This window comes from Hemitrygon akajei, chromosome 2, assembly GCF_048418815.1.
Source record: "Hemitrygon akajei chromosome 2, sHemAka1.3, whole genome shotgun sequence".
Lineage (NCBI taxonomy): Eukaryota > Metazoa > Chordata > Chondrichthyes > Myliobatiformes > Dasyatidae > Hemitrygon > Hemitrygon akajei.
Window position 1 is genome coordinate 161,968,779 of NC_133125.1, and position 24,702 is coordinate 161,993,480.

Genomic DNA, 24,702 nt, shown 5'->3' on the forward strand with positions numbered 1-24,702 from the left:
GGGATAGGGGCCAATAATTATAATATCTCTCATTTCCACCTCGTCCCCCTTCTCTTCCTCCCTCCACTCCTCCCACCCTCTGCTGCTCTCTCTTCTCTAAGTCTGGATCAGCCCAGAGACAGAGGATCTGGTGCTTCACTCCACCGGCAAACAGAATCTGCTTTACTTACTGATGAGGCTAACCAAGCTGGTGGGTCCTGATTCATGCTGTTGCAGACCATAAGAGATAAGAGCATAACTGAGTCTTTTGACCCATTGATCAGGAGGTTAAGGCACATGCAGCAGGATCTGAAGAAAGCTGTCAAACTGGATTCCAGCATTGGCCTGGTAACAGGAGGCAGTAGATGCCGGTGGAAAGACATGCTTCTGATTGGAAGACTGTGACAAGTGTTGCACGCTGGACTGTATTTGAGATACTGGGCTTTATCAATATAGACAGAGAGTACAGGAAAGGGGACACCTAATGAGCATTTAGAAAACACTGGCTTGACTACAACCGGGCGATGGGTCCGGATTTCAGCAATGACGGCAGGGCTTTGGGAGGGGAGCAGTCGGCATTCAGTAAAATGACTGCAGGGGCGAGATTGAGTAAAGTGCTTTCCTCGGAGCAGAGGAGATTGCAGAGGTATTTAGATCAGGATTGGTGTCAGCCTTGGTGCATCGGTGGTCATGTATTAAATGGTTGAGTACAGCAGTTGTACAAAATGCTGGTGAGGCCTGCCTAATTTGGAGTACTGTGTGCAGTTCTGGTCACCTACCTACCTATAAGAGAGACTGAAAGAGTGCCAAGAACATTTACAAGATCGTTGTAAGGCCTTGAGGGCCCGAGTTATAGGTTAGGACTTTCTTCCCTGCAGTGTAGGAGAGTGAGGGGAGATTTGACAGAGGTACACAAAATTATGAGGGAGAGTGAAATTCAAGTTGGAGGTCACAGGTTAAGGGTGAGAGGTGAAATATTTAAGGGGAACCTGAGGAGGAACGTCTTCAGCAGGAGGGTGGTGAGAGAGTGGAAGGAGCTACCAGAGGAAGTGGTGGATGCAGGTTCAATTTCAACATTTAAGAGAAGGTTGGGGTAAGAACATGGATATGATCGAGGTGCAGGTTATGAGGTAGAATAACAGTTTGGCAGGAACTAGATGGGCTGAAGGGCTTGTTCCTGTGCTGCAGTGTTCTGTGATCCCAGAGGAAATGAAGAAAAAGTGTTCTATTGCCCTTACCTAAGTCAGGAGATCATAGCACTGGACGTGATCTAATTGGAGGCAGATTAATTCCTGGGATGAGAGTATTGTCCTGGCAAGAGAGGCTAAATCACGTGTGTCTGGCAGAACGCTTCTCTGCCTGAGCTCAGCACACATCAACACCTCACTTGGCTGCTAGAGCAAGGAGCCTCTCCCTATCAGATCATCTCTATGCTGCAGGGTTCTCATTCCAATCCCTCAGGACTGTGATGAGTGTGAGGCGATCACCCATCTCTGCATGGACTATGCTTTGCAAAGAAGTTCTGGAAAAGGATGCTATGTTGAACCCTGTCGATGTTAAGTGAGGTTGATAGTCAGCCTGACCTCAGTGGTTGGGAAGATGTTGGAGTCAATTGTTAAGGATGATGTTATGGAGTACTTGGTGGCACAGGACAAGATAGGACAAAATCAGCATGGTTTCCTTAAGGGGAAATCTTGCCTGATAAACCTGTTGGAATGCTTTGAGGAGTTTACAAGTAGGATAGATAAAAGGGATGCAGTGGATGACAAGGTGCCACACGAGTCTGCTTTCCAAGTTACGAGCTCATGGTATTACAGGAAAGTTACTGGTATGATTAGAGTATTGGCTGATTGGTATGAGTCAGTGTGTGGGAAGAAAAGATGCTTTTTTTGGTTAGCTGCCAGTGACGAGTGGTTTCCGCAAGGGTCGGTGTTGGGACAGCTTTTTATGCTGTATATCAATGATTTAAATGATGGTATAGATGACTTTGTTGCCAAGTTTGCAGATGGTAGGAAGATTGCCAGGTAGTGTTGAGGAAACAGATAGGATGCAGAAGGCCTTGGACAGAGTAGGAGAATGGGCAAGAAAATGGCAAATGAAATACAATGTTGGAAATTGCATGGTCATACACTTTGGTAGAGAAATAAATGTGCATACTGTTTTCTAAATGGGGAGAAAATTTGAAAATCAGAGATGCAAATGGACTTGGGACTCTTTGTGCAGAACACCCTAAAGGTAAACTTGCAGGTAGTCGGTGGTGAGGAAGGCAAATGCAATGTTAGCATTCATTTCAAGAGGTCTAGAATACAAGAGTAGGGATGTGATGCTGAGGCTTTATAAGGCACCAGTGAGGCCTCACATTGAGTATTGTGAACAGTTTTGGGCTCCTTATATCAGAAAAGATGAGCTGGCATTGGAGAGGGTTCAGAGGAGGTTCACAAGGATGATTCTGGGAATGAAAGGGTTACATACGAAGAATGTTTGATAGCTCTGGGTCTGTTCTAGCTGGAATTTAGAAGGCTGAAGGGGGATCTCATTGAAACCTTTTGGATGTTGAAAGGCCCAGCGAGAGTAGATGTGGAAAGCATGGTGGGGAGTCTAGGTCAAGAGGACACAGACTCGGGATAAAGGGGTGTCCATTACAGAGATGTGGAGAAATTCTTTAGCCAGAGGGCAGTAAATTTATGGAATTTGTTACCACGGGCAGCTGTAAGAGGCCAGGTCATTGGGTGTATTTAAGGCGGAGCTTGATAGGTTTTTGATTGGACATGGCATCAGGGAGTGGGGCTGAGGAGGGGAGAAAAGGATCTGCCATGAGTAAATGGTGGAGCAGACTCGATGCACCAAATGGCCTAATTCTGCTCCAAAGTCTTATGGTCTTATTGAGAAAGTAAGGAGGCATGGGATGGACATTGCTTTGCTTGCCCACAGAAGTGCTTGTAGACAGGTCATAATCTGCCTGGAGGTCGGTGACCAGTGGAGTGCCTCAGGAATCTATTCTGGGGCCCCGACTCTGTGTAATTTTTATAAATGACCTGGATGAGGAAGTGGAGGGATAGTTTAGTAATTTTACTTATGACACAAAGGTTGGGGGCATTGTGGATAGTGTGGAGGGCTGTCAGAGGGACAGAGATAGGATGCAAAACTGGGCTGAGAAGTGGCAGATGGAGTTCAACCCAGATAAGTGTGAGGTGTAAACTAGAGAAAATCTGCAGATGCTGGAAATTCAAGAACACAACACTAAATTGCTGGTGGAATTTAGTGTTCGAGATGAAGCCACACTCAGGTTGGAGGAACAGCACCTTAGATTCCGTCTGTGTAGCCTCCAACCTGATGGCATGAACATTGATTTCTCTAACTTCCGTTAATGCCCCTCGTTTCCTTCTTACCCGAGGCCTTCCGCCCTATGATACTCCCCTTTCTCCAGCCTTGTATCGCTTTTGCCAATCAACTTCCCAGCTCTTAGCTTCATCCCTCCCCCCACCTCCTGTCTTCTCTGTCATTTCGGGTCTCCCCCTCCCCCTCCCACTTTCAAATCTCTTACTATCTGTTTTCAGTTTGTCCTGACGAAAGGTCTCGTCCCGAAATGTTGACTGTACTTCTTCCTATAGATTCTGCCTGGCCTGCTGCATTCCACCAGCAATTTAGTGTTGTGTAAGTGTGATATGGTTCATTTTGGTAGGTCAATTATGATGGCCGGATATAGTATTAATGGTAAGACTCTTGGCAGTGTGGAGGATCAGGGGGATCTTGGGGCCCGAATCCATAGGACACTCAAAGCTGCTTTGCAGGTTGATTCTGTGGTTAAGAAGTCATACGGTGCATTGGCCTTCATGAATTGTGGGATTGAGTTTAAGAGCTGAGAGGTAATGTTACAGCTATATAGGACCCTGATCAGACCCGACTTGGAGTACAGTGCACAATTCTGGTCTCCTCACTACAGGAAGGAGGTGGAAACCATAGAAAGGGTGCAGAGGAGATTTACAAGGTCATTGCTTACATTGGGGTGCATGCCTATTCTCCTTGGAGCGACGGAGGGTTAGAGGTGACCTGATAGAGGTATACAAGATGATGAGAGGTATTGATCATGTGGATAGTCAGAGGCTTATTCCCAGGGCTGAAATGGCTAGCACGAGACGGCATAGTTTCAGGGTGTAGGAACAGAGGAGATGTCAGGAGGAAGATTTTTTTAAGCAAAGAGTGGTGAATGGGCTGCCGGTGGCAGCGGTGGTGGAGGCGAAAACGATCGGGTCTTTTAAGAGACTCCTGGTGGATGAACATGGAGTTTAGAAAAATAGAGGGTTATGGGTAAGCCTAGGTAGGGACATGTTTGGCATGGCTTTGTGGGCCGAAGGGCCTGTGTTGTGCTGTAGGTTTTCAATGTTCATATGATACGTTCTTAATTAGGCAGAATGTTAAAGGTCACAAAGAGAATGGGGTTGCAAGGGAGAAGTTATCATGGTGCGTGTCATATGACATGTGTGATGATGGTCTTCCATTAATACCTCCTTCACACTGTTGTTCTTTTTCTTTTCTCCATCTATCACCATAATTGTTCTTGGGAAATTTTTCTAGAGAAGTGGTTTGCCATTGCCATAGGAATGCGGCCAAGATGTAAAAAGAATCATAATCTAATGCTTTCCCAGCATATGTGACAAATAAACTCTTTTTGGGCTTCCAGCCAGTTTCCGAGATTGTCTGCCTGGTGTCAGTGGTTGCAAAGCCAGGACTTGTGATACGATTCTTGGCCCAAAACGTCGACTGTAATCTTTTCCATAGCTGCTGCCTGGCCTGCTGAGTTTCCCCCAACATTTTGTGTGCATTGCTTGTGATATGCAGAGTTGCTGCCCGTGGCCCAATGAGCTGAATGGCCTAATTAATCTCTAAAATTCTTTCTAATCTTGATCAGGGTGGGGGAGGATAAGCTTTGTCCAAGGGTGCAAGAAGGCTAGCAGAGGGAAGGAGTACCTTACACCACTGATAGGCCTATTACGCTTTTACCCGTAGCAGCAGCAGTAACGTAAATTAGTGGATAGCAAAGTAGTTACAAACAGACTAATGTCCACAGACTAGCTCTATTTTTTTTAATCAGGGGAGAGCGCGAACGCAGTCCCCCACTACCACAAATTATGCAGTCAAGTATCCCGCATTTGGGGATATCGCAGGCGTCAGCACACCCCAAGTGCAATGGGATAGCCTCATCCTGGATCCTCGGCCCTCCTGATCACCGACGCTTCCCTGCCAGGTAAGTATGCTTTCTACCCTCCCGCACATCTAGCCAGCCTTAACATCAATACGAGTCACCATTGCAAACCCTACTTTGTTTCATCTTAACCACAGATGGCCTAGAAGGACAATATAGCTTCACATTTTACCCTTCGACTCTTTCCTAACCAGTGTTATTTTTCAACATTTATTGTCTTCTTTACGCCCTTATCTGCATATCTTCCTTAAATGGAAGTCGCCTTGCCGTTCCAAAGCTGCCCGCCAGACGTCGGTGTTCCATTCACAACAGCAAATACAAGGGATTCTGCACTAGAGGCTGAAAAACTTGAGCAGCACACACAAAATGCTGGAGGAACTCAGCACATCTGACAACATCTATGCACGGGAATAAACAGTCGACGTTTCAGCCCGGGACCCCTCAGAAATCCTGCATGTATTCCCCTCCATAGATGATGCCCGGCTGTCCGAGTTCCAACCGCTCCCGTCCGCTCACAGCCTCTGCAGCCCCACCTTGTCCTGTATGGCCGGAGGCCACAGGTTTATCTCAATCTGAGCTCAGCTGACACAGAGCCAGGGTTTAGAGGGCAGCCTCCAAGCTGCAGAGTGTGCGTATGAACTCTCTTGTGAAGACAGCCTGTTGAAGTTTCATTCCGAAAATGGACTATTTTACACTTGCTGTTCTGGGTTCCACCCAGAATTGACTTTAAAAACACTCCAAGATGATTCTATTCCAGCTAAAACTGGGGTCTTAAATCTCAATAAAATCTCATTTGTCTGTGGCAGAGGGGAAGGCAGGGTAAACAGGTGACAACAGACTGATGAATCAACCAGCGATTCCCAAGTCATTCACCTTGCTCTTGGGCTGGGACCTGGGACGGGTGACCAGCTGCAGGAATTGGAGATGGTGTCTAAACCCATGGATCGGTATGAAGGGATCTCTGAGCCCAGTGGTGATCTAAATCTTGTAGCCCACGCGGGGACAAATAATATGCAGAGATCTGGTGGGTCAAAGAACACCACCCCATTGCTAAACCCACCGGATCCCTATTTCCCGTATTACCCAGATGTGAATGCTGTGGTTTTCATCGGTAGGAATGGTAATGAGGGTGAACTTACTTAACTGGTGAAACTTTTCCTTCAGGATGTAATTGGATAAGCAGATCATAACAAGTCCACTAAGCGGTACAGCCACGGAAACTGTCAACGACAGACGGTGCAAGGATTTAGAGGACATTGTTTCATTGCTGACACCGACATTTTCTTTGTTTTATCACAATAAATAATCTGCAGCTTACCACAATGTCCCAGGCCGCTGTTAATCTTTCCTAGTACAGGCATGAACAACAGCAGGAGAGATGCAGCGAATAAAATAATTATTGGTAGAGTGACAATACCTGGAGAGAGATGTAACAATTGTTAGGCGGGAGATCTCATGGTACTTAACAGAATAAGATACAGGAAGGACAAGATGACCTCCCGTTCTATCTTGTTATGACCTTGCACCTTATTGTCTACCGGCTCTGCACTTCCTTCTCTTCTTGTTACATTTTATTCTGCATCCTGTTTTGTTAACCATGTTCTGCTCAATGCATAATGATCTGATTTGAATGAACAAATGCAGGGCAAGCTTTCTTTTCACCGTCCCTCAGCTTGTGATTCGTTCCTGTGTTCCCTTCGCTTTTCCCTGAAGAATATTTGAGCCACTCACCATAAGCAGCTTTCCTGCTCTTATGTTTTGCTCACCCATCTTTTCCAACTCGCTCCTAATCTAGTTATTTACCAGGCCCTGCTATTTCCTGAAACTCTCTTCACCAATCTATCATCTCAATCGTCCAAAATTAACCCATCTCGGAAGAAGGGACTCAGCCTGAAACATCGCCTCTTTTTCCTTTGCATCAGCAGTTCCTGATCAGCTGAGTTCCTCCAGCATTTTGTGTGTGCTACTCTGGATTTCCAGTAACTGCAGAATTGGCTCACTAAGTTGCACACCATTTTCTGGCCCTTGTGATAACAGTGTCAACCCTTTCTGATGGGACAGGAGTCCAGGTAGAACCCTTCCTTCCCACCCCCAGCTTCCACGTGCATTGTTCTGTGTCCCGTGATGTGGAGCCTCGCTTTCTAAAACCCATCCTTCTGTCACGTATCCCTCACCATTCCCTGTAAACCAACTGGATCCCCATTCCCTCTAATTCCATTGGTTGCCCATTATCCATGTTTGCTCCAAATCCACAGCAGTCCTGTTCCACTCCGCCTCATTTCTTGAATCCCCCAGATCTTTCATCACCATGTTCCCTCTAAACAAGGAGTTCTCAATCTTTTTGATGCCATGTAACCCCTACCTTTAACTGAGGGGTCCTGGATCCCAGGTTGGGGACCCCTGCTCTAAACCTACCTGGTTTCCAATCACCTCATTCCCTCTAAACTCACTGGATCCCTATTTCCCACATTCCCTTCATACTCACTGGGGCTCTGATCTCTGTCTTTCATCTAAGCCCACCAGCCCCATTCTTTGAACTTCCATACACCCATCAGGAACCCATTGTCATGTTTCTCATCAAGAGCCCTGCACCTACCTCCAACAATACTCCAGGAAATGAGTGCCAACTGAATGACAAGGAGAGACGGAATGTGCCAGGAAATCATCCACGTTAAGAAGAGATATAGTTTCCCTCGAGATTCTGCAGAGGAATGAACACAAGCATTGAATGTGCAGTCAGCCCTGCCCTGTAACAGAAGTACAGGACACCTGAATTAAATCTTCAGTGCTCTGCCCCATAACAGGTCTACAGGATGCATGGCAGGTACATTTTGGGTGATCCAATGCTGGATCCGGCTGGAGGTGAGACTGTGTTCCCACCCAATTCAGAAATGTTTGGACACTGCAACACCAATGAGAGGGCTCACTGACACCTTTCCTGGGCAGTCACTTTCTCTTCATTAACTGTTCATGGAGGGTATGGTATTCTACTGTGGTGCATACAGGTAGTTAGTTTGTGAACCCACGTGCTTTTGTTAGTTGAGCGAATAGAAGTTACTTGTTGGGAAATACATATTCTCAATGCCTCACTGCTCATTATTCCAAGGGGTGATCCTCGTAACAACATCTGCATGAAACGATGCCATAGAAAAGCAGCATTCATCTTCAACTACACTCATTCTATTCCTTGTGTTCCCACAGTCAATGACTCTTGTTATTTCATGCTCTCATTATTGCCATTTATTTATATACATTTGCATTTGCACAGTTTGTTGTCTATTCATCCTGTTTACAGTTACTGTTCTATAGATTTGCTGAGTATGCCCACAGGTAAAAAGATCTCAGGGCCATATGTGGTGACATGCGTGTTCTCTGATAATAACTTTTACTTTGAACTTTGAATGGTGCAGAATCGCCTCCTCTTTTTACTCTCCACTCCAACCTGTATTCCCTCGAAACTCCACTCCTTTTATTGGCCAACACCCCCTCCAAAATAATCAATAGGGTGGTTAAGAAAGGTGGATGGTGTGTTGGCCTTTGTTAGAAGGGGGTAGGCGTTCAAGAGGTGCAGCTCTATAAAACACTTGTTAGACCACACTTGGACATTGTGTTCAGTTTTGGTCATCTCATTATAGGAAGGAAATGGAAGCTTTAGAGAGGATGCAGAGGAGATTTACCAGGGTGCTGTTTGGATTTGGGAACACATCGTAAGAGTGAGCTAGGGGTTTTCCTTTGGATGACAGGAGATTTGATAGGAGTGTATAAGATGATAAGAGGGGTAGACAGAGTGGACAACAAACACAGTCACAGTGTATGAAACATACTGCCAGAGATGGTGTTGGAGGCAATAACATTAGGGACATTTAAAGACTCATAGATAGGCATATGGATGCGAAAAATGGAGGGTTGTGCAGGAGGGAAGAGTGAGATTGATCTAGGGGTAGGTTAAAAAGTCGGTACAACATCTTGGGCTGAAGGGTCTGTACTGTGCTATATTCTATGTTCTACTCTTCCCCACTGCAAGTACAAATTCAGCTCCGCAGTTCCTGCTTTGAATGCTAATTCACACCCTCTTCAGATGTGATGATCCCCTCTGAAACCATTACCACCCTATACCATGGCTGTTCCTCCTGGTAAACCTCAACTGTGTTCCCTGGGACCCAAAATGAACAAGTCCGAAAATCTCACTGCAGCTCCAGCAAGCTGACTGAAGACCCAGCTTACTGTCTGGGTCAAAGCCGCTCCATTTTGCCAATGATTTTACCACTGTTATGTCCCCTTCTACTTTCCAGTCTGTTAGCATCGCCCCTTCTGTCTAACCTCCACCTACTGAGCTTTGATCACTAGCAAACTTCACAACAGCGCAGGAAGGTAGAGCAGTTAAATGACACAATACCAAAAGATACAGGAAAAGTATTAAACCATTTGGCCCATTGAGTCTGCTCCAACATTCCTGCATGGCTGTTTCATTATCCTTCCCAACCCCATTCTCCTCCACTCTGCTGTAACCTTAATAATCAAGAGCCTATCAACTTCCACTTTAAAAACACCTAAAGACTTGGCCTCCATAGCCATCTGTGGATTCCACAGGGACAAGGGAGAAGGTGAGGCTGAATTGTCCATCTGCCAAATCATTTGCTTTTCCTAGAAGGTTGACATCAATAAGCCAACCCTTACAGAGGTACCACCAGTTTACATTTTAGATTGGATTTGAACATTGCCACATACCTTGCTCTGACATGCACTTAAAGGTACAGAATGCAATTGATCCAAGGACATTCACTCCAAAGAACAACAGACCTGCTGTCCCAAGCATAATGACCATAATCTGATCTGGGGGAATACCTGCAAGTTAAAAAAAATAAGTATTAACACATGCTTTAAAAAAAAGTTAATTAAACAAGACCCCAATCTGCAGCTATGGAAAAGAGTAAACAGTTGACTTTTTGGGCATTCCTTCCTCCGCTAGCCTGCAGGTCACCCTGGGCAAGGTGTAGCACCTGCTTTACCCCCGTTCAGGGTCGTGTGAAACCATGGGAGCAGGTGATGGATATCACAAGTCCTAGTTATGCAACCACCGACGCCAGGCAGGAGATCTCTGAAGAGTATTGATAATGTCTGGGGTCACCCATCTTGTAAAGACACTGCCCTGAAGAATGCAATGGCAAATCACTTCGGCAGAAAAAATTGCCAAGAGCAATCATGGTCATGGAAAGACCATGATCACCAACATCGTACGATGCACCACATAATGAACAAATGAAATTACTACCATTCTGATTAACTACAAACACAAGAAAATGTGCAGATGCTGGAAAATTAAAGGTCCACTCTCTTCAGGCCTTTTATGTTGGGTTGGTTTCAATGAGAACTCCCCTCATTCTTCTGACCTCACTCAAGCAGAGGCCCAGATACATCAACTGCCCTCTCCAGAAACTCAACTTCATCCGGAAATGTGGCTGAAGTGAACACAATAGACAAAATATCTCAAGAAGGTAGCATCCATCGTTAAGGACCTGCACCATCCGGGACATGATCCCTTCTCATTACTTCCTTTGGGTAGGAGATAGAGGAGGCTGAAGTCCCTCACTTGATGTTTTAGGAATATTTTCTTCTCCTCCACCACCAGATCTCTGAATGGTCCATGAACCCATGAACACTAACATCGCTGCTCCTCCCTCACAATATTTAGTTGTTTATTTACTGTAACCTGGATTATTTTTTTTATGTCTTGCACTGTACTGCTGCCACAATACAACAAAACTCACAGCATACGTCAGTGTTCAGAGAGCCGATTCTGATTTTGTCGGCAGTGGAGGAGGGAGCAAGGTTTGATGGAGCACCAGTCAAGCACCATGGTCAGCATGGACAAGATGGGCAGAAGCGTGTAGCAGCCAGAGAGATTCAGGGTTTAAGAGAATAATCTGCTTGCCGTTAAGAACCCCAGTGCAAAGGGCCCTAGTGAAAGTCAGTCAGGCTGACACCTGGTCACCCTCGGTTGAGAACAGAGCTGAGATCCTGCGGACTCTCCTATCGTTCCCACTCCACTGCGAGCTCTCAGGAAGACAGGACAAGCAGATGGGGATGTTTGGGACCTGACATCTTATGGAAAAGTCCTATATGATAGATTACAAATCTAAATAAGCACTCTGGTGAAGGCAATAAGTAATCGATATTTGGGAATATTTGAAGAAATGTATGTTGCCCAGCAGCAGTAACCTTGGAGATGAACCACGGGAATGCTCTGAGTCAGGGAGTCAGAGAAGAACTCACTGAGGTTCACCAAGAGTGGGTAATATCAGAGGGTAGCTTGTGGGGTTTGAAAGTAAACTAAGGAGTTATGAAAATAATGGTCAGCAGAGAAATTCTGCAGATGATGGAAATCCATAGTAATACACCCAATAGGCTGGAGGAACCGATCGGATTCGACAGCACCTACAGAGGGGAGAAAACAGTTGCAGAGTGAGACCCTTCCTCAGCACTGGAATGGAAGGGGCAGAAGCTAGAATCACTGCCTGGTGGTTGGGTGGGCACCGCACAGGATTGGAATAAGCTGCAGAAAACAGTCAGCTCCATCAGGGACACGAGCCTCCCCAGCATCCAGGACATCTTCAATACCTCAAAAAGGTGGCATCATTATTAAGGACCCCCATCACCCAGGACATGCCTTGTTCTCATTGCTACCATCAGGAAGCCTAAAGGCACACACTCAAAGACTCAGAAACAGCTTCTTCCTCTCTGCCATCCGACTTCTGAATGGACATTGAACCGATGAACACTACCTCACTACTTTCCCCCCTCACTTTCTGCACTATGTACTATGAACATAGGAGGACATCACATTTACTCCCAAAATGTCAATCACAAGTCAAACCCACCATAAATAGTTACTGTAATTTTGTTTTTTTAGGTATTGCAATGTACTGCTGCCGCAAAACAACAAATTTCATGATACGTGGGAGTGATATGAAACCTGATCTTGATTCTCACAAGACAGTGGGGGGAGCAAAAAGAATAAGGAGGGAGAGGAAGAAATAGATAGATAGATAGATAGATACTTTATTCATCCCCATGGGGAAATTCAACTTTTTTCCAATGTCCTATACACTTGTTGTAGCAAAACTAATTACATACAATACTTAACTCAGTAAAAAAAATGTGATATGCATCTAACTCACCATCTCAAAAAGCATTAATAATAGCTTTAAAAAGTTCTTAAGTCCTGGCGGTAGAATTGTAAAGCCTAATGGCATTGGGGAGTATTGACCTCTTCATCCTGTCTGAGGAGCATTGCATCGATAGTAACCTGTCGCTGAAACTGCTTCTCTGTCTCAGGATGGTGCTCTGTAGAGGATGTTCAGAGTTATCCATAATTGACCGTAGCCTACTCAGCGCCCTTCGCTCAGCTACCGATGTTAAACTCTCCAGTACTTTGCCCACGACAGAGCCCGCCTTCCTTACCAGCTTATTAAGACGTGAGGCGTCCCTCTTCTTAATGCTTCCTCCCCAACACGCCACCACAAAGAAGAGGGCGCTCTCCACAACTGACCTATAGAACATCTTCAGCATCTCACTACAGACATTGAATGACGCCAACCTTCTTAGGAAGTACATTCGACTCTGTGCCTTCCTGCACAAGGCATCTGTGTTGGCAGTCCAGTCTAGCTTCTCGTCTAACTGTACTCCCAGATACTTGTAGGTCTTAACCTGCTCCACACATTCTCCATTAATGATCACTGGCTCCATATGAGGCCTAGATCTCCTAAAGTCCACTACCATCTCCTTGGTCTTGGTGATATTGAGACGCAGGTAGTTTGAGTTGCACCATATCACAAAGTCCTGTATCAGTTTCCTATACTCCTCCTCCTGTCCATTCCTGACACACCCCACTATAATGAGAAGTTGGAGAAATAAATGTTCATGCCCTCAGTCTGGAGACTATTTAGACATAATTTGAGGTGTTGCTCCTTCAGCCTCATCACACCAGTAGAGGAGGCCATGGACAGACATGTCAGAATGGGAATGGGAAGTCAAATTGAAATGGGTGGTCACCAAAAGATCCTGCCATTCACAGCAGACAAAGCATAGGTGTTTCATAATATAGACAAAACCTGTGAAACTAAACAGTTAACTAGTCTTAACCTGAAACCATGTAGGGAAACTTCCAGTTTGAATCAGTTATAATTAATTCTGGTCCCCTACCCTCAGGAAAGATAATATTAAGATTGAAAGAGTACAGAGAAAATTTACAAAACGGTGTCATTTCTTGAGATCCTGAGTTATAGAGAAAGACTGAATACGTTAGGACATTATTCCCTGGAGCATAGGAGAATGAGGGGGGATTTGATAGAGGTATAAAAAATTTTGAGGGGTATCGAGCAGATAAATGCAAGGCGGCTTTTTCACTGAGATTGGGTGAGATTAGAACTAAAGGTCATGGGATAAAGGTGAAAGGTGAAATGTGGAAGGAGAGATTGAGGGGGAACTTCTTCACTCAGAGGGTGGAGAGAGTGTGGAACAGGCTGTCAATGGAATTGGCAAATGGAGGGCGAGGGTTGATTTCTAAATGTAAGTGAAGTTTGGGTAAGTGGATGGCTATAGTCGATGGGTCTTGGCAGAGTAACAGCTTGGCATGAACCAGACAGGCTGTGCTGTAGTGCTTTATGACTCTGATAAAGGAGACAAGCTGTTAGACAATGTCACAGCTGGTGCACTATTCCCAGGTATTGTATTGAGCACAAGAACCTCGAATGGCGTAGGAGGCAGGATACCCCCAGACTGATCTTTACACTCTCCAGAGGACAGCCTCTGGTTAACAGTTGTTCCCCAATGACATCCCAGCCAAAGGAAGGCAGCTTTCCTCCTTCACTCTGTCAATCTTTTCAATTTCAACTCCAGTTCTGGCTTGGCTGCTCCTACTGTCACAGTGAGCTTGCAATGGCTGGGTGCCAACGTAACGTTTACTCTCAAAATGTCAGTCACAAGTCAAACTCACCGTAAATAGTCAGGCTGTGACTTATCTGGACGGAGCTGACAGGATTCGTTGCAATACAGGTGTACGTTCCACAGTCATCACTCGAGGCCCCTGGGATGACGAGGACTCCATTTCCCTTCACGAGCTGGTGACGTGGGTTGATCCCCCCTCCGTCTTTCCGCCACTGATACTGATGAGGGTATCCACTGATGTTGCAGCTGAGCTTGATGGTATCACCCAGGGAGCTGGAGTTACTCCTCAAAGAAACTGCTGAGAGTTTATCTAATGGGGAAAAATACAGACAAGTCAGTTAGAATATCTCAATGTTTATCAGTACTTTTGGGCAGATGGGGCTCATCAGCCACGGTTGGCAGCTCATCCAGGAGAAGGAACACTCTGATCTCAAACCTCTGCCACCTCGCGGCTATACCCACTCATGGGGAAGGCTTCAGGAGTAAACCCAGATGAAAAATCTGGAGCTAGAGTCCCTAAGGCGGTGAGTTCAACGCTGACTGGCAACTCCTGTGATGACGCTGGGGCCAACTGTATCAGTCTCCGCTGTTCCATATCATACTGCCCTGGCTTGCATATCATGCATACAGTCGCCACACAACATCCATGTTTGAACCCAACCAATAGAGGGTCTCATTAGTAATGATATCTCACCATTTGACTCTGCAATGAAGATAGTGCTCTAACAATGGACAGTACAGTGGGGTGGGGGTGTGGTGAGTAGAGCGGCTGAGGGATAGGTTGGGGCAGAATGGCTGACTCGTAGAGAACTGAAGCAGCAAGTCCAATGGGGGGAGCAGGCAGGACTGGCAGGTTCAGCGTCTACTTTAAATGCCAGGGCTCTCACGGGTAAGATGGATGGGCTGAGAGTGTGTTTTAGCATATGGGATTTTGGTATCATTGCAATTGTGGAAACTCAGTCCCAATTCCCACTGCTGCCTGTGAGGAGTTTGTGTGTTCTCCCCGTGGCCGTGTGGGTTTCCTCCAGGTGCTCCGGTTTCCTCCCATTGTTTAAAGATGTACCGACCGGTTGGTGGATTGGTCATTGTAAACTGTCCCGTGATTAGGGAAGGGTTAAATTGGAGGCTGCTGTTGGCACGGCTGGAAGGGCTGGGAAGGGCCAGTTCCGTGCTGTATCTGAGGAACTGGTGCAGGGGTCAGGTTTTCAGATTTCTGGATCACTGGGATCCCTTCGGTGGAAAAAGGACAGGTTACACCTGAACCTGAGGATGACCTATGTCCTTGTAGAACTGGTGGGGATGTTTTACACTAATTTGGCAGCGGAACGGGAAGCAGAGTGATAGGGCTGTTGGTATAAAAGTATTTTATTTGTTTATTGCGATACAGCGTAGAATAGGGTCTTACTTACGGCTTTCGAATCATGCCGGACAAACCCCCCCAATTTTAATCGTAACCTAGTCATGGGACAATTTACAATGACTAATTAACCTGCCAAGCGGTACATCTTCGGGCTGTGGGGGGGAACTGGAGGACCCAGGGAAACCTACAGGGTCACAGGAAGAACATACAAACTCCTTACACTCAGCAGCAGGAATTGAACCAAGGTCACCTGACACAGTCCAGTGAGACCAGGAGGAAGGACAGGCAGATGACAGGGCAAAATTGCAGTCAGAGGGATGAGTTGAAGTTTAACATAGGGGCATATTCAGAAGGACTGAAGGTATTACATTTGAATACACACTGTATCCGGACATGGCAGATGCTCTTGTAGCCCAGTTAGAGATTGGCAGGATTGACGGTGTCCGCATCACTGAGTTATGGTGTGAAAGAAGATCACGGTTGGGCATTTAATACCTAAGGATGCACATTGTATCAAAAGGACAGGCAGGAAGGCAAAGCGGGCAGGGTGGTTCTGTCGGTAAAAAATGAAATCAAATCCTTAGAAAGTGACATAAAATTGGGAAATGTAGAATCTTTGTGCGTAGTGTTAAGAAACTGCAAGGGCAAAAGAACCCTGTGGGAGTTATATTCAGGCCTCTGAACAGTAGCCAGAATGTGGGAAACAAATTACAATGAGAGATAGAAAATGCTTGCAAAAAGGCTGATGTTACTATAGTCGCGGAGGATTTCATTGCGCAGGTAGATTTGGAAAATCAGGTTGGTGCTAGATCCTGAGAGAGGGAATTTATAGAATTATAGTGATAGAGGTAGCTGAAGAAACTGTGCAGGCATTCTTATCAATCTTTCGAGAATCAGTACATTCAGGAATGGTTCCAGAGACTGGAAGATTGCAGATGTCACTCCACTCTTCAAGACGGGAAGGATGCAGAGAAAGGTCAGTTACCCTGACTTCAGTGGTTGGAAAGATGTTGGATACGTTATTGAGGATGTGGCTTCAGGGTAATTGGAGGAACATGATTAAATAGGCCAAAGTCAGCATGGGTTTTGTTAAAGTGAAATCTTGTGTAGCAAAAATGTTGGGAGTTTTTTAAGGAATTAACAGGCAGGAGAGTCAATTGATGTTGTTTACTTGATTTTCAGAAGGCCTTTAATGAACTGCTGCACATGGGCTGGTTAACAAGGTAAGAGCCCACAGTGTTCCAGGAAAGATACTAGCATAGATAGAAGATTGGTTGACTAGCAGGAGGTAAAGAGTGGGAATAAAGAGGGTCTACTCTTGTTGGCAGCTGGTTTCATTTCATGTTATATGTCAATGGTTTGGATGATGGAATTGATGGCTTTATTGCCAGATTTGCAGATGATACAAAGCTAGGCAGGTAGTGTTAAAGAAGCAGGGATTCTGCAGTAGGACTTAGACAGATTGGGAGAATGGGTAAAGAAGTGGCCGGTAGAATATAGTGTAGAGAAGGGTGTGGTCATGCATTTTTTGTAGAAGGAATAAAGGCATAGTCTATTTTCTAGATGGAGAAAACCATTCAGAAATCAGAGGTGCAGAAGGACATGGGAGTCCTTATGCAGGATTCCCTGAAGGTTGGCTTGCAGGTTGTATCAGTAGGAAGGAAAGGAAGAGCAATCATTTTCACTGGATTGGAATTCGAGAGCAAGGATGCAGTGCTACAGATTTATAAGTCATTGTTAAGACAGTTCTTTGAGTACTGTGAACAGTTTTGGGCCCCTTATTTAAGAAAAGATGTGCTAGCATTGGACAGAGTCCAGAAGAGGATCATGAGAATGAAAGGGTTAATGCATGAGGAATGTTCTGGGCCTGTAACTGCTGGAGTTTAGAAGAATGTAACGGAATGTCGTTGAAACCTATCAAATCTTGAAAGGCCTGGATAGAGTGGATGTAGGAAGGAGGTTTCCTAGAGTGGGTGATTCTAGGACCAGAGGGTGCAGCTTCAAAATAGAGGGATGTCCTTTAGAAAAGAGATAGAGAGGAATTTCTTTAATCAGAGAGCATTCAATTGCACAAATATCTGTGGGCTATACTTAAATCTGAAGTTGACAGGCTTTTGATTAATTATGGCTAATTAGTGAAGGGGTACAGGGAGAAGGCAGGTGAATGGAGTTGAGAGGATTAATAAATCAGTCATGTGGAACAGGACAGCAGATTCAATGGGCTGAATGGCCTAATTCTGCTCCTCTGCCTTATGATCTTATGGCTATTAAGGACATCTTCAAGAGATGGTGCATCAGGAAGACAGCATCCATCAATAAGGATATTACCATTAAGGAGAAGGTACAGGGCCCTGAAGGTCCACACTAAATGATTCAGAAACAACTCTTTCCTCCCCCCTCTTCCCTCTCATCATCAAATTTCTAACTGGTCCATGAACACGTTATGATATATATTATAACTTTACTTTGCACTGTTTATTTATTGTTAAAATCTATAGTAATTTATGTCTTTGTCCTTTACTGCTACCAGAGAACAACAAATTTTCCATCATATGTCAGTGATAGCAAGTCTGATTCCAATTCTGGTGATTAGAGAACGCCAGGCCCGGTGGTTTAATGTTACAAGCTACAATAACTTGCAGATGTGTTAGAGGGGGTGTTGCACTGCTGAGTAGAAAGAGTGTTTAAGACACGTGCAGTACTGTAATGTGGCATCTCGAGGGAGCCTACGGCATATCCTCCCTTGGGGATGAGGAAGAATATCCCTGAGGGATTGGCCAATGAAGTTATCTCAATCGAATATAGGAATGAGGAAGGGGCAGCTTCCTAATTCGTTTGCGTAGCATTTTCAACCGGTGGCCTCCCTGGATATTTGACGCAAAGTCATCAGAAGATGACAGGTTTGAGTAATACCAAGATCATTTTGCCAACCTGATGTTTCATTCTCACTCTCTCCACCACTGAGGTCTTATCTGAGTCAGATACATGCATTTATATGCACTGGTTTCAAACAGGGCCCACTGCATAACTCGGTCACTGTGTCCTCACTTTGATCGAGGCACTGTATGCCGTGGGCTTCTCAGTAGTCAGTGGGAATTAGAAGAGCAGATCATAAAAGGATGTAAGTGTAGTAGGAATTGGAATTAGAATTAGAATCAGGTTATGGGGTTGAGAGGAAAAATAAATCAGCCATGGTAGAATGGCAAAGCAACTGATGGGGGAATGACCTACCTAATTCTGCTCGTATCTCTTATGGTTTTATGATTGAATGGTGAAGCAGACATGATGGGCTGAATGGCCTAATCCTGCTCCTTCGTTCCATACTCTTATGGTCTTACTATCAGCCGAGACACTGACCGCGTGTAGGATTTCAACTTTCCCAGTATTGGCTGGGATTGCCTTGGTGGAATAGTCTAAGATGGGGTAGAATTTGTAAAAGATTTATGAATGGTTTTTCATAGATTCTATTTGCTTTTCCTGTAAATGCCTGCAAGAAAATAAATCTCAGGGTCATACAAGGTACATTGTTAATACTTAGAACTTCACAGAGGTCTTTGAAGCGGTGTGCAGAGAGTTCTGTGGGAGAGGGTCTGGACTTGACTTTTCAAAGGGAACAAGGATGGGGAAGTGGTGGGGCGGATGATATCTTTGGGAACACCGTATTTCAGTGAATTTATGGGAAAAGATAAAGTTGGTCCTCTCTAGTTAGGGTGAAAAACTTGGGGAAGGGGGATTTCAATTGTGTACGGACAGGGGCTGAGACGTTTCCAGTCAATGTTTCTGACCAAGACTCTTCACCAATTTCTCTGGATTTCCAGCTTTCGCAGACTCTCTTGTGCTTCAAAGCATGACTGCTTTGAAATAGCTGCAATGATTAATCCGTAAAAGTGGTTTTTACAGATTAATCATTGTCAGAACAATATTGTCCACAAGACGCTGAAATGCTCTGCTCTCTGTAAAGCATGACCAGGTGTTTCATCCCCGCTTGGAACAACGGGGCAACTGGGAGAGGTACTTGAAAAACTTTACACTGACACTGCAGCAGTGCCTCAGCCCGATCATCACACAGGGTGCCCGTGTCTTGGCATTTGTTGCAAGAGGATTAGAATATAAAAGCAAGGATGTAATTGCTTTGATGCTGAGGCATTGCAACAATTAAAGTGGAGTTTGTTAGTTTCTGGATTAGTAAGGGCGTCAAAGTTTATGGGGAGAAAGAAGTAGAATGGGGCTGTGAGGGATAAGGAATGAGCTGTGATAGAGTGACAGAGCAGACTCGATGGGCCAAATGGTGTAATTCTGCTCTTATGTCTATGGTCCTATGGCCTTTGAATAATTTCACTTTTAAGGGATTTTTGCACCTACTAATTTTACACTGGGGTCAAACAATTATGTTTCCAGAAAGTTAATAATTTCACTGATTTCATTCTGACTCATTAACACATGATACCATTGAAACTCTAGCACACCAGAGCATCATATGTTATCACAGATCTCAGTAATGTTTTGAAAACTTGTCACTTGCACCCAGTTGGCTCAGAATACAGAAGCAAGATGACACTGACTCTCCCTTGACTCAGCATCATTGTGTTTGACGTGGGCAATCGCGGCCTTCCAACAATCATGATTGTTTTTGGCAAATCTTTTTTCTACAGAAGTGGTTTGCCATTGCCTTCTTCTGGGCAGTGTCTTTACAGGATGAGTGAGCCCAGCCATGATACCCGCTGCTGATACGACCATCCACCACCCGCTCCCATGGCTTCAGGTGACCCTGATCCGGGGTGGGGGGTGCACTAAGCGAGTGCTACACCTTGCCCAAAAGTGACCTGCAGGCTAGCAGAGGGAAGAAGTGGAAACTGCTTATATGAAGGGGGGGGGGGGTATAATATGAGGGGGGTGTTTGGAGGAAAGTTAGCAGATGCCAGAGGTAGGAATCTCTTTTTTTTTACACAGAATGATAGCTGAGTGGAACGTGCAGCCGGGGTGGCAGTAGAGGCTGATACATTAGGGACAGTGAAAATGACTATTAAATAAACACTTGGATGAATGAAGAATAGAGGTTTATGTCAGGGGGAAAGGGTCAGCTTGATACTAGAGTAGGTTAAAGTTTCAGCAGAACATTTTGAGCCAAAGGACCTGTACAATGTTCTATAAACTGTGCAATACTAACAAAATTAAGTAAGAATTGTGTAGTTCTGCAAAATGAGTCCCTGCAGCAAAAGCGGAAATTGCAACATTGAAAATCCCCCATTGGCTGACAACACATCGGTGGGTAAAAATGTCAATCAACAGAGCAAGTCAAGATATCTTGCATCGGAAACTATATCATCAACTCGGTCTGATTTGAATGCAGGCACTTGAAGACGCTGAACGACATTCAGGACAAAACATTGCATTTAATCGGCAGCCCAGCTTAACCCTGGACATTCACTGCATCCACCACCAGCGCACACAGACTACAGCATGCACTGTCTAAAAAAAATGCTTTGTCCTTCATCCCAGCTAACCCAGTAACACCTCCCAAAATATATTCAGGCTGTATGTATGGCTCTCATAATTTTATCAACGGAGATCAGCCTCTCATTCACATTCTCGAGAGCAAACAGTCCATATTTGTCCAACTTTCCCTTATTGGTCATGCCCCCTAACCCAGGCAGCATTCTGGTAAACATTTTCTGCACTGGCTCTAACATACCACAACTTCCTGCAATAGATGAACAGAATTACACAAACAAAGTTCTTTACAGTCACACAGTGACTTCCTGACTCTCACATTCATTGCCCTAAACAATGAAGGCAAGCGTGCAGTGGGTCTCCTTTATCACCCTGACTAGTTACGTGGCCACTCTTAGGGATCCGTCATCCCTCAGTACATCACAAGTAAACCTCGTAGGATTTTAAAGTGAAGTACACACAGTAGGCACTTTATTAGAGTCAGGAGTTGAACCCAGGGTGGTCTTTTGCTGCTGTAGGCCTTCTGATTCGAGGTTCAGTGCATTCTGCATTCAGAGATGCTCTTCTGTAAACCACTGTTGAAACATGTAGATACCTGAGTTACTGTTGTTTCTAGTCAGCGTAAACCAGTCTGGCCATTCTCCCCTGACCTCTCTCAAGAACAAGGTGTTTGCACCCACAGAACTGCTGCTTGCTGGATTTTAGGTTTTTTTCCACCACTCTCTGTAAACTCTGGAGACTTCTGTATGTGAAAATCCCAGGAGATCATCAATTTCTGAGCAACTCTAATTTCCTGATCTGGCACCAGCAATCGTTCCACGGTCAAGGTCTCTGAGATCATATTTCTGCCTCATTCTGATGTTTGCTCTCAACAACTTCTTGGCATGTCTGCATGCTTTTATGCTTTGAGTTGCTGTGAAATGATTGGCTGATTAGATATTTGCATTAACAAGCAGGCGTACAGGTGTACCTAATAAAGTGGCAACAGAGTGTATGCTAATAACTTATGAAAACTTAGTCTAGTTTACAAACTTGTACGCCCATTGTGGCAGCCCTCACTTTTCATTAAAACCAGAAGGCAATGCCAACTTGTGGCTCAACCCAGGTCCTAGATTTCATTCTTCCTATTGCTAAAGAAAATACTGCTAATGTTGGAAATCAGAAATAAAACCAAAAGAGCTGGAAATATCCAGCAGATTAGACAACACCCATGGAGAGAGAAAGAGAGCTAGAATTTCAGTTCCACGAGGGGACAACCTGAAATATTAACACAGGGGTCCCTCCCCAATGAAGCTACTTTTTGTGTAAGGTCTCAGCCCAACGCGTCAATGGTTATTTCCTCTTCTTACATGCTACCTGACCTGCTAAGTTCCTCCAGTATTTTGCGTGCATTCCTCATGATTTCTAGCATCTGCAGAATCCCTTGTGTTTTGGGTAAATCATGTTTTTTTCCCTGTGACATTTGTGACCTGGACTGAGAAGCTGCTGCAATAAGTATTTCATGGCTTCCGTATCCAGAGAGGTCGGACAGAACATCCTTGGTTGACCCCAAACCAACAAAGCCCTCATCAGGGACAAAAGTCACTGCTTTTTGAACACAAGCACACACAATTGACGCTATTCAAAAATTGCTCATTCTAAGCATGGTGTGGTGTCTAACAGCTACACGTGTGCGCACATCTAACGCTAGTTAGAAACCGTTTGACCACACCCTCCTGTCCCAGTTAAGCAGCATAGTATCCCAAATCAATGAAGGGAATCTCAGCTGCTTTCTCAGTTAGTTTTTGTTCTTTGTCTCAAAGAAGCAGCTGTTCCAATTACCGATGCCCCAATTAACCAAAATCCACTATATATATTATCATGATGAATAAAATCTATTTTTGAAATTTAAAATAAGTTATAATAACTCACGCAACCTGTGTTCTTGCGAAGCAACATGGAGAATTGATTTGGGCCACAAGACATTGAAGCAGAATTAAGCCATTCAGCCCATCAAGTCTGTTCCACCACGCCATCATGGCTGATTTACTTTTCCCTCTCAACCCCATTCTCCCGCCATCTTCCTGCAACCTTTGACAACTATCAACTTCTACTTTAAATATACCCAGTGACGGCCTCCACAGCCGTCTATGGCAACGAATTCCACAGACTCACCACCCTTCTAAAGAAATTCCTCCTCATCTCTGTTCTAAAGGGGCATTCTTAAATTCTAAGGCTGTGCCCTCTGGTTCTAGACTCCCCCCCACTAAAGGAAATATCCTCTCCATGTCCACTCTAACCAGGCCTGTCAGTATTCGACAGATTTCAATGAGATAGAACATAGAACATAGAATAGTACAGCCCTTCAACATTACAGGCCCTTCAGCCCACAATGTTGTGCCGACCCTCAAACCCTGCCTCCCATATAACCCCCCACCTTAAATTCGTCCATATACCTGTCTAGTAGCCTCATAAACTTCACTAGAGTATCTGCCTCCACCACCGACTCATGCAGTGCATTCCACGCACCAACCACTCTCTGAGTGAAAAACCTTCCTCTAATATCCCCCTTGAACTTCCCTCCCCTTACCTTAAAGCCATGTCAATAGACAATAGACAATAGGTGCAGAAGTAGACCATTCGGCCCTTCGAGCCTGCACTGCCATTTTGAGATCATGGCTGATCAACTACTATCAATACCCGGATCCTGCCTTGTCCCCATATCCCTTGATTCCCCTATCCATAAGATACCTATATAGCTCCTTCTTGAAAGCATCCAGAGAATTGGCCTCCACTACCTTCCGAGGCAGTGCATTCCAGACCCCCACAACTCTCTGGGAGAAGAAGTTTTTCCTTAAATCTGTCCTAAATGACCTACCCCTTATTCTCAAACCATGCCCCCGGTACTGGACTCTCCCAGCATCTGGAACATATTTCCTGCCTCTATCTTGTCCAATCCCTTAATAATCTTATATGTTTCAATCAGATCCCCTCTCAGTCTCCCTAATTCCAGCGTGTACAAGCCCAGTCTCTCTAACCTCCCTGCGCAAGACAGTCCAGACATCCCAGGAATTAACCTCGTGAATCTACGCTGCACTTCCTCTACAGCCAGGATGTCCTTCCTTAATCCTGGAGACCAAAACTGTACACAATACTCCAGGTGTGGTCTCACCAGGGCTCTGTACAAATGCAAGAGGATTTCCTTGCTCTTGTACTCAATTCCCTTTGTAATTACCTGCCTCGAGAATTCGCAAACGTCATTGTTGTGAATGTGTATGTCCCGCCGCGTGCCGACGCAACGGTAGCGTGTGACGTCATGAGCTCTGCTGTTGCTAGGCTTCAGACACAGCACCCTGAGGCACTGGTGATAATTACAGGGGACTTCAACCATGTGACTTTGGACAAGACACTACCTGCTTTCTCCCAGTACATGGATTGCTACACCAGGGGCAATAGGACTATTGACCTACTGTATGCAAACGTAGAGGAGGCATATAGTGCATCCCCACTGCCTTCATTGGGGAAAGCTGATCACAACCTGGTTTTGTTACAGCCCAGATATAAATCAATTGTGATGAGGCATCCCACTACCACACGCTCTTTTAGGAAGTGGACTCCTGAAGCTGAACAGGCCCTGAGAGACTGCTTCGGTACTACTAACTGGGATGTACTGCAAGGGGGGCTCTGTGGGGGCGTTGAGGAGGTCACTGAATGCACAACGGACTATATTAACTTTTGTGTGGATGCCGTTGTCCCTGTTAGAACTGTTCGCTGCTATCCCAAT

General features: G+C 45.1%; 1 protein-coding gene and 1 non-coding gene across 2 annotated transcripts in view; both read right to left on the reverse strand.

Moving 5' to 3' along the window:
• LOC140717427 (SLAM family member 9-like) overlaps window positions 1-24,702 on the reverse strand; it is a 36,549-nt gene that overhangs the window by 5,009 nt on the left and 6,838 nt on the right. The window contains exons 4-8 of the mRNA XM_073031004.1: window positions 14,178-14,438; window positions 9,911-10,027; window positions 7,779-7,883; window positions 6,501-6,599; window positions 6,322-6,402 (exon numbers count right to left, since the gene is read on the reverse strand). Coding sequence (XP_072887105.1) covers window positions 6,322-6,402; window positions 6,501-6,599; window positions 7,779-7,883; window positions 9,911-10,027; window positions 14,178-14,438 — 663 coding nt within the window. The remainder of the gene's footprint in view (window positions 1-6,321; window positions 6,403-6,500; window positions 6,600-7,778; window positions 7,884-9,910; window positions 10,028-14,177; window positions 14,439-24,702) is intronic.
• LOC140722661 (U1 spliceosomal RNA) lies at window positions 5,069-5,232 on the reverse strand. The gene has a single exon (XR_012097709.1). It is a non-coding gene; the product is annotated as a U1 spliceosomal RNA (small nuclear RNA).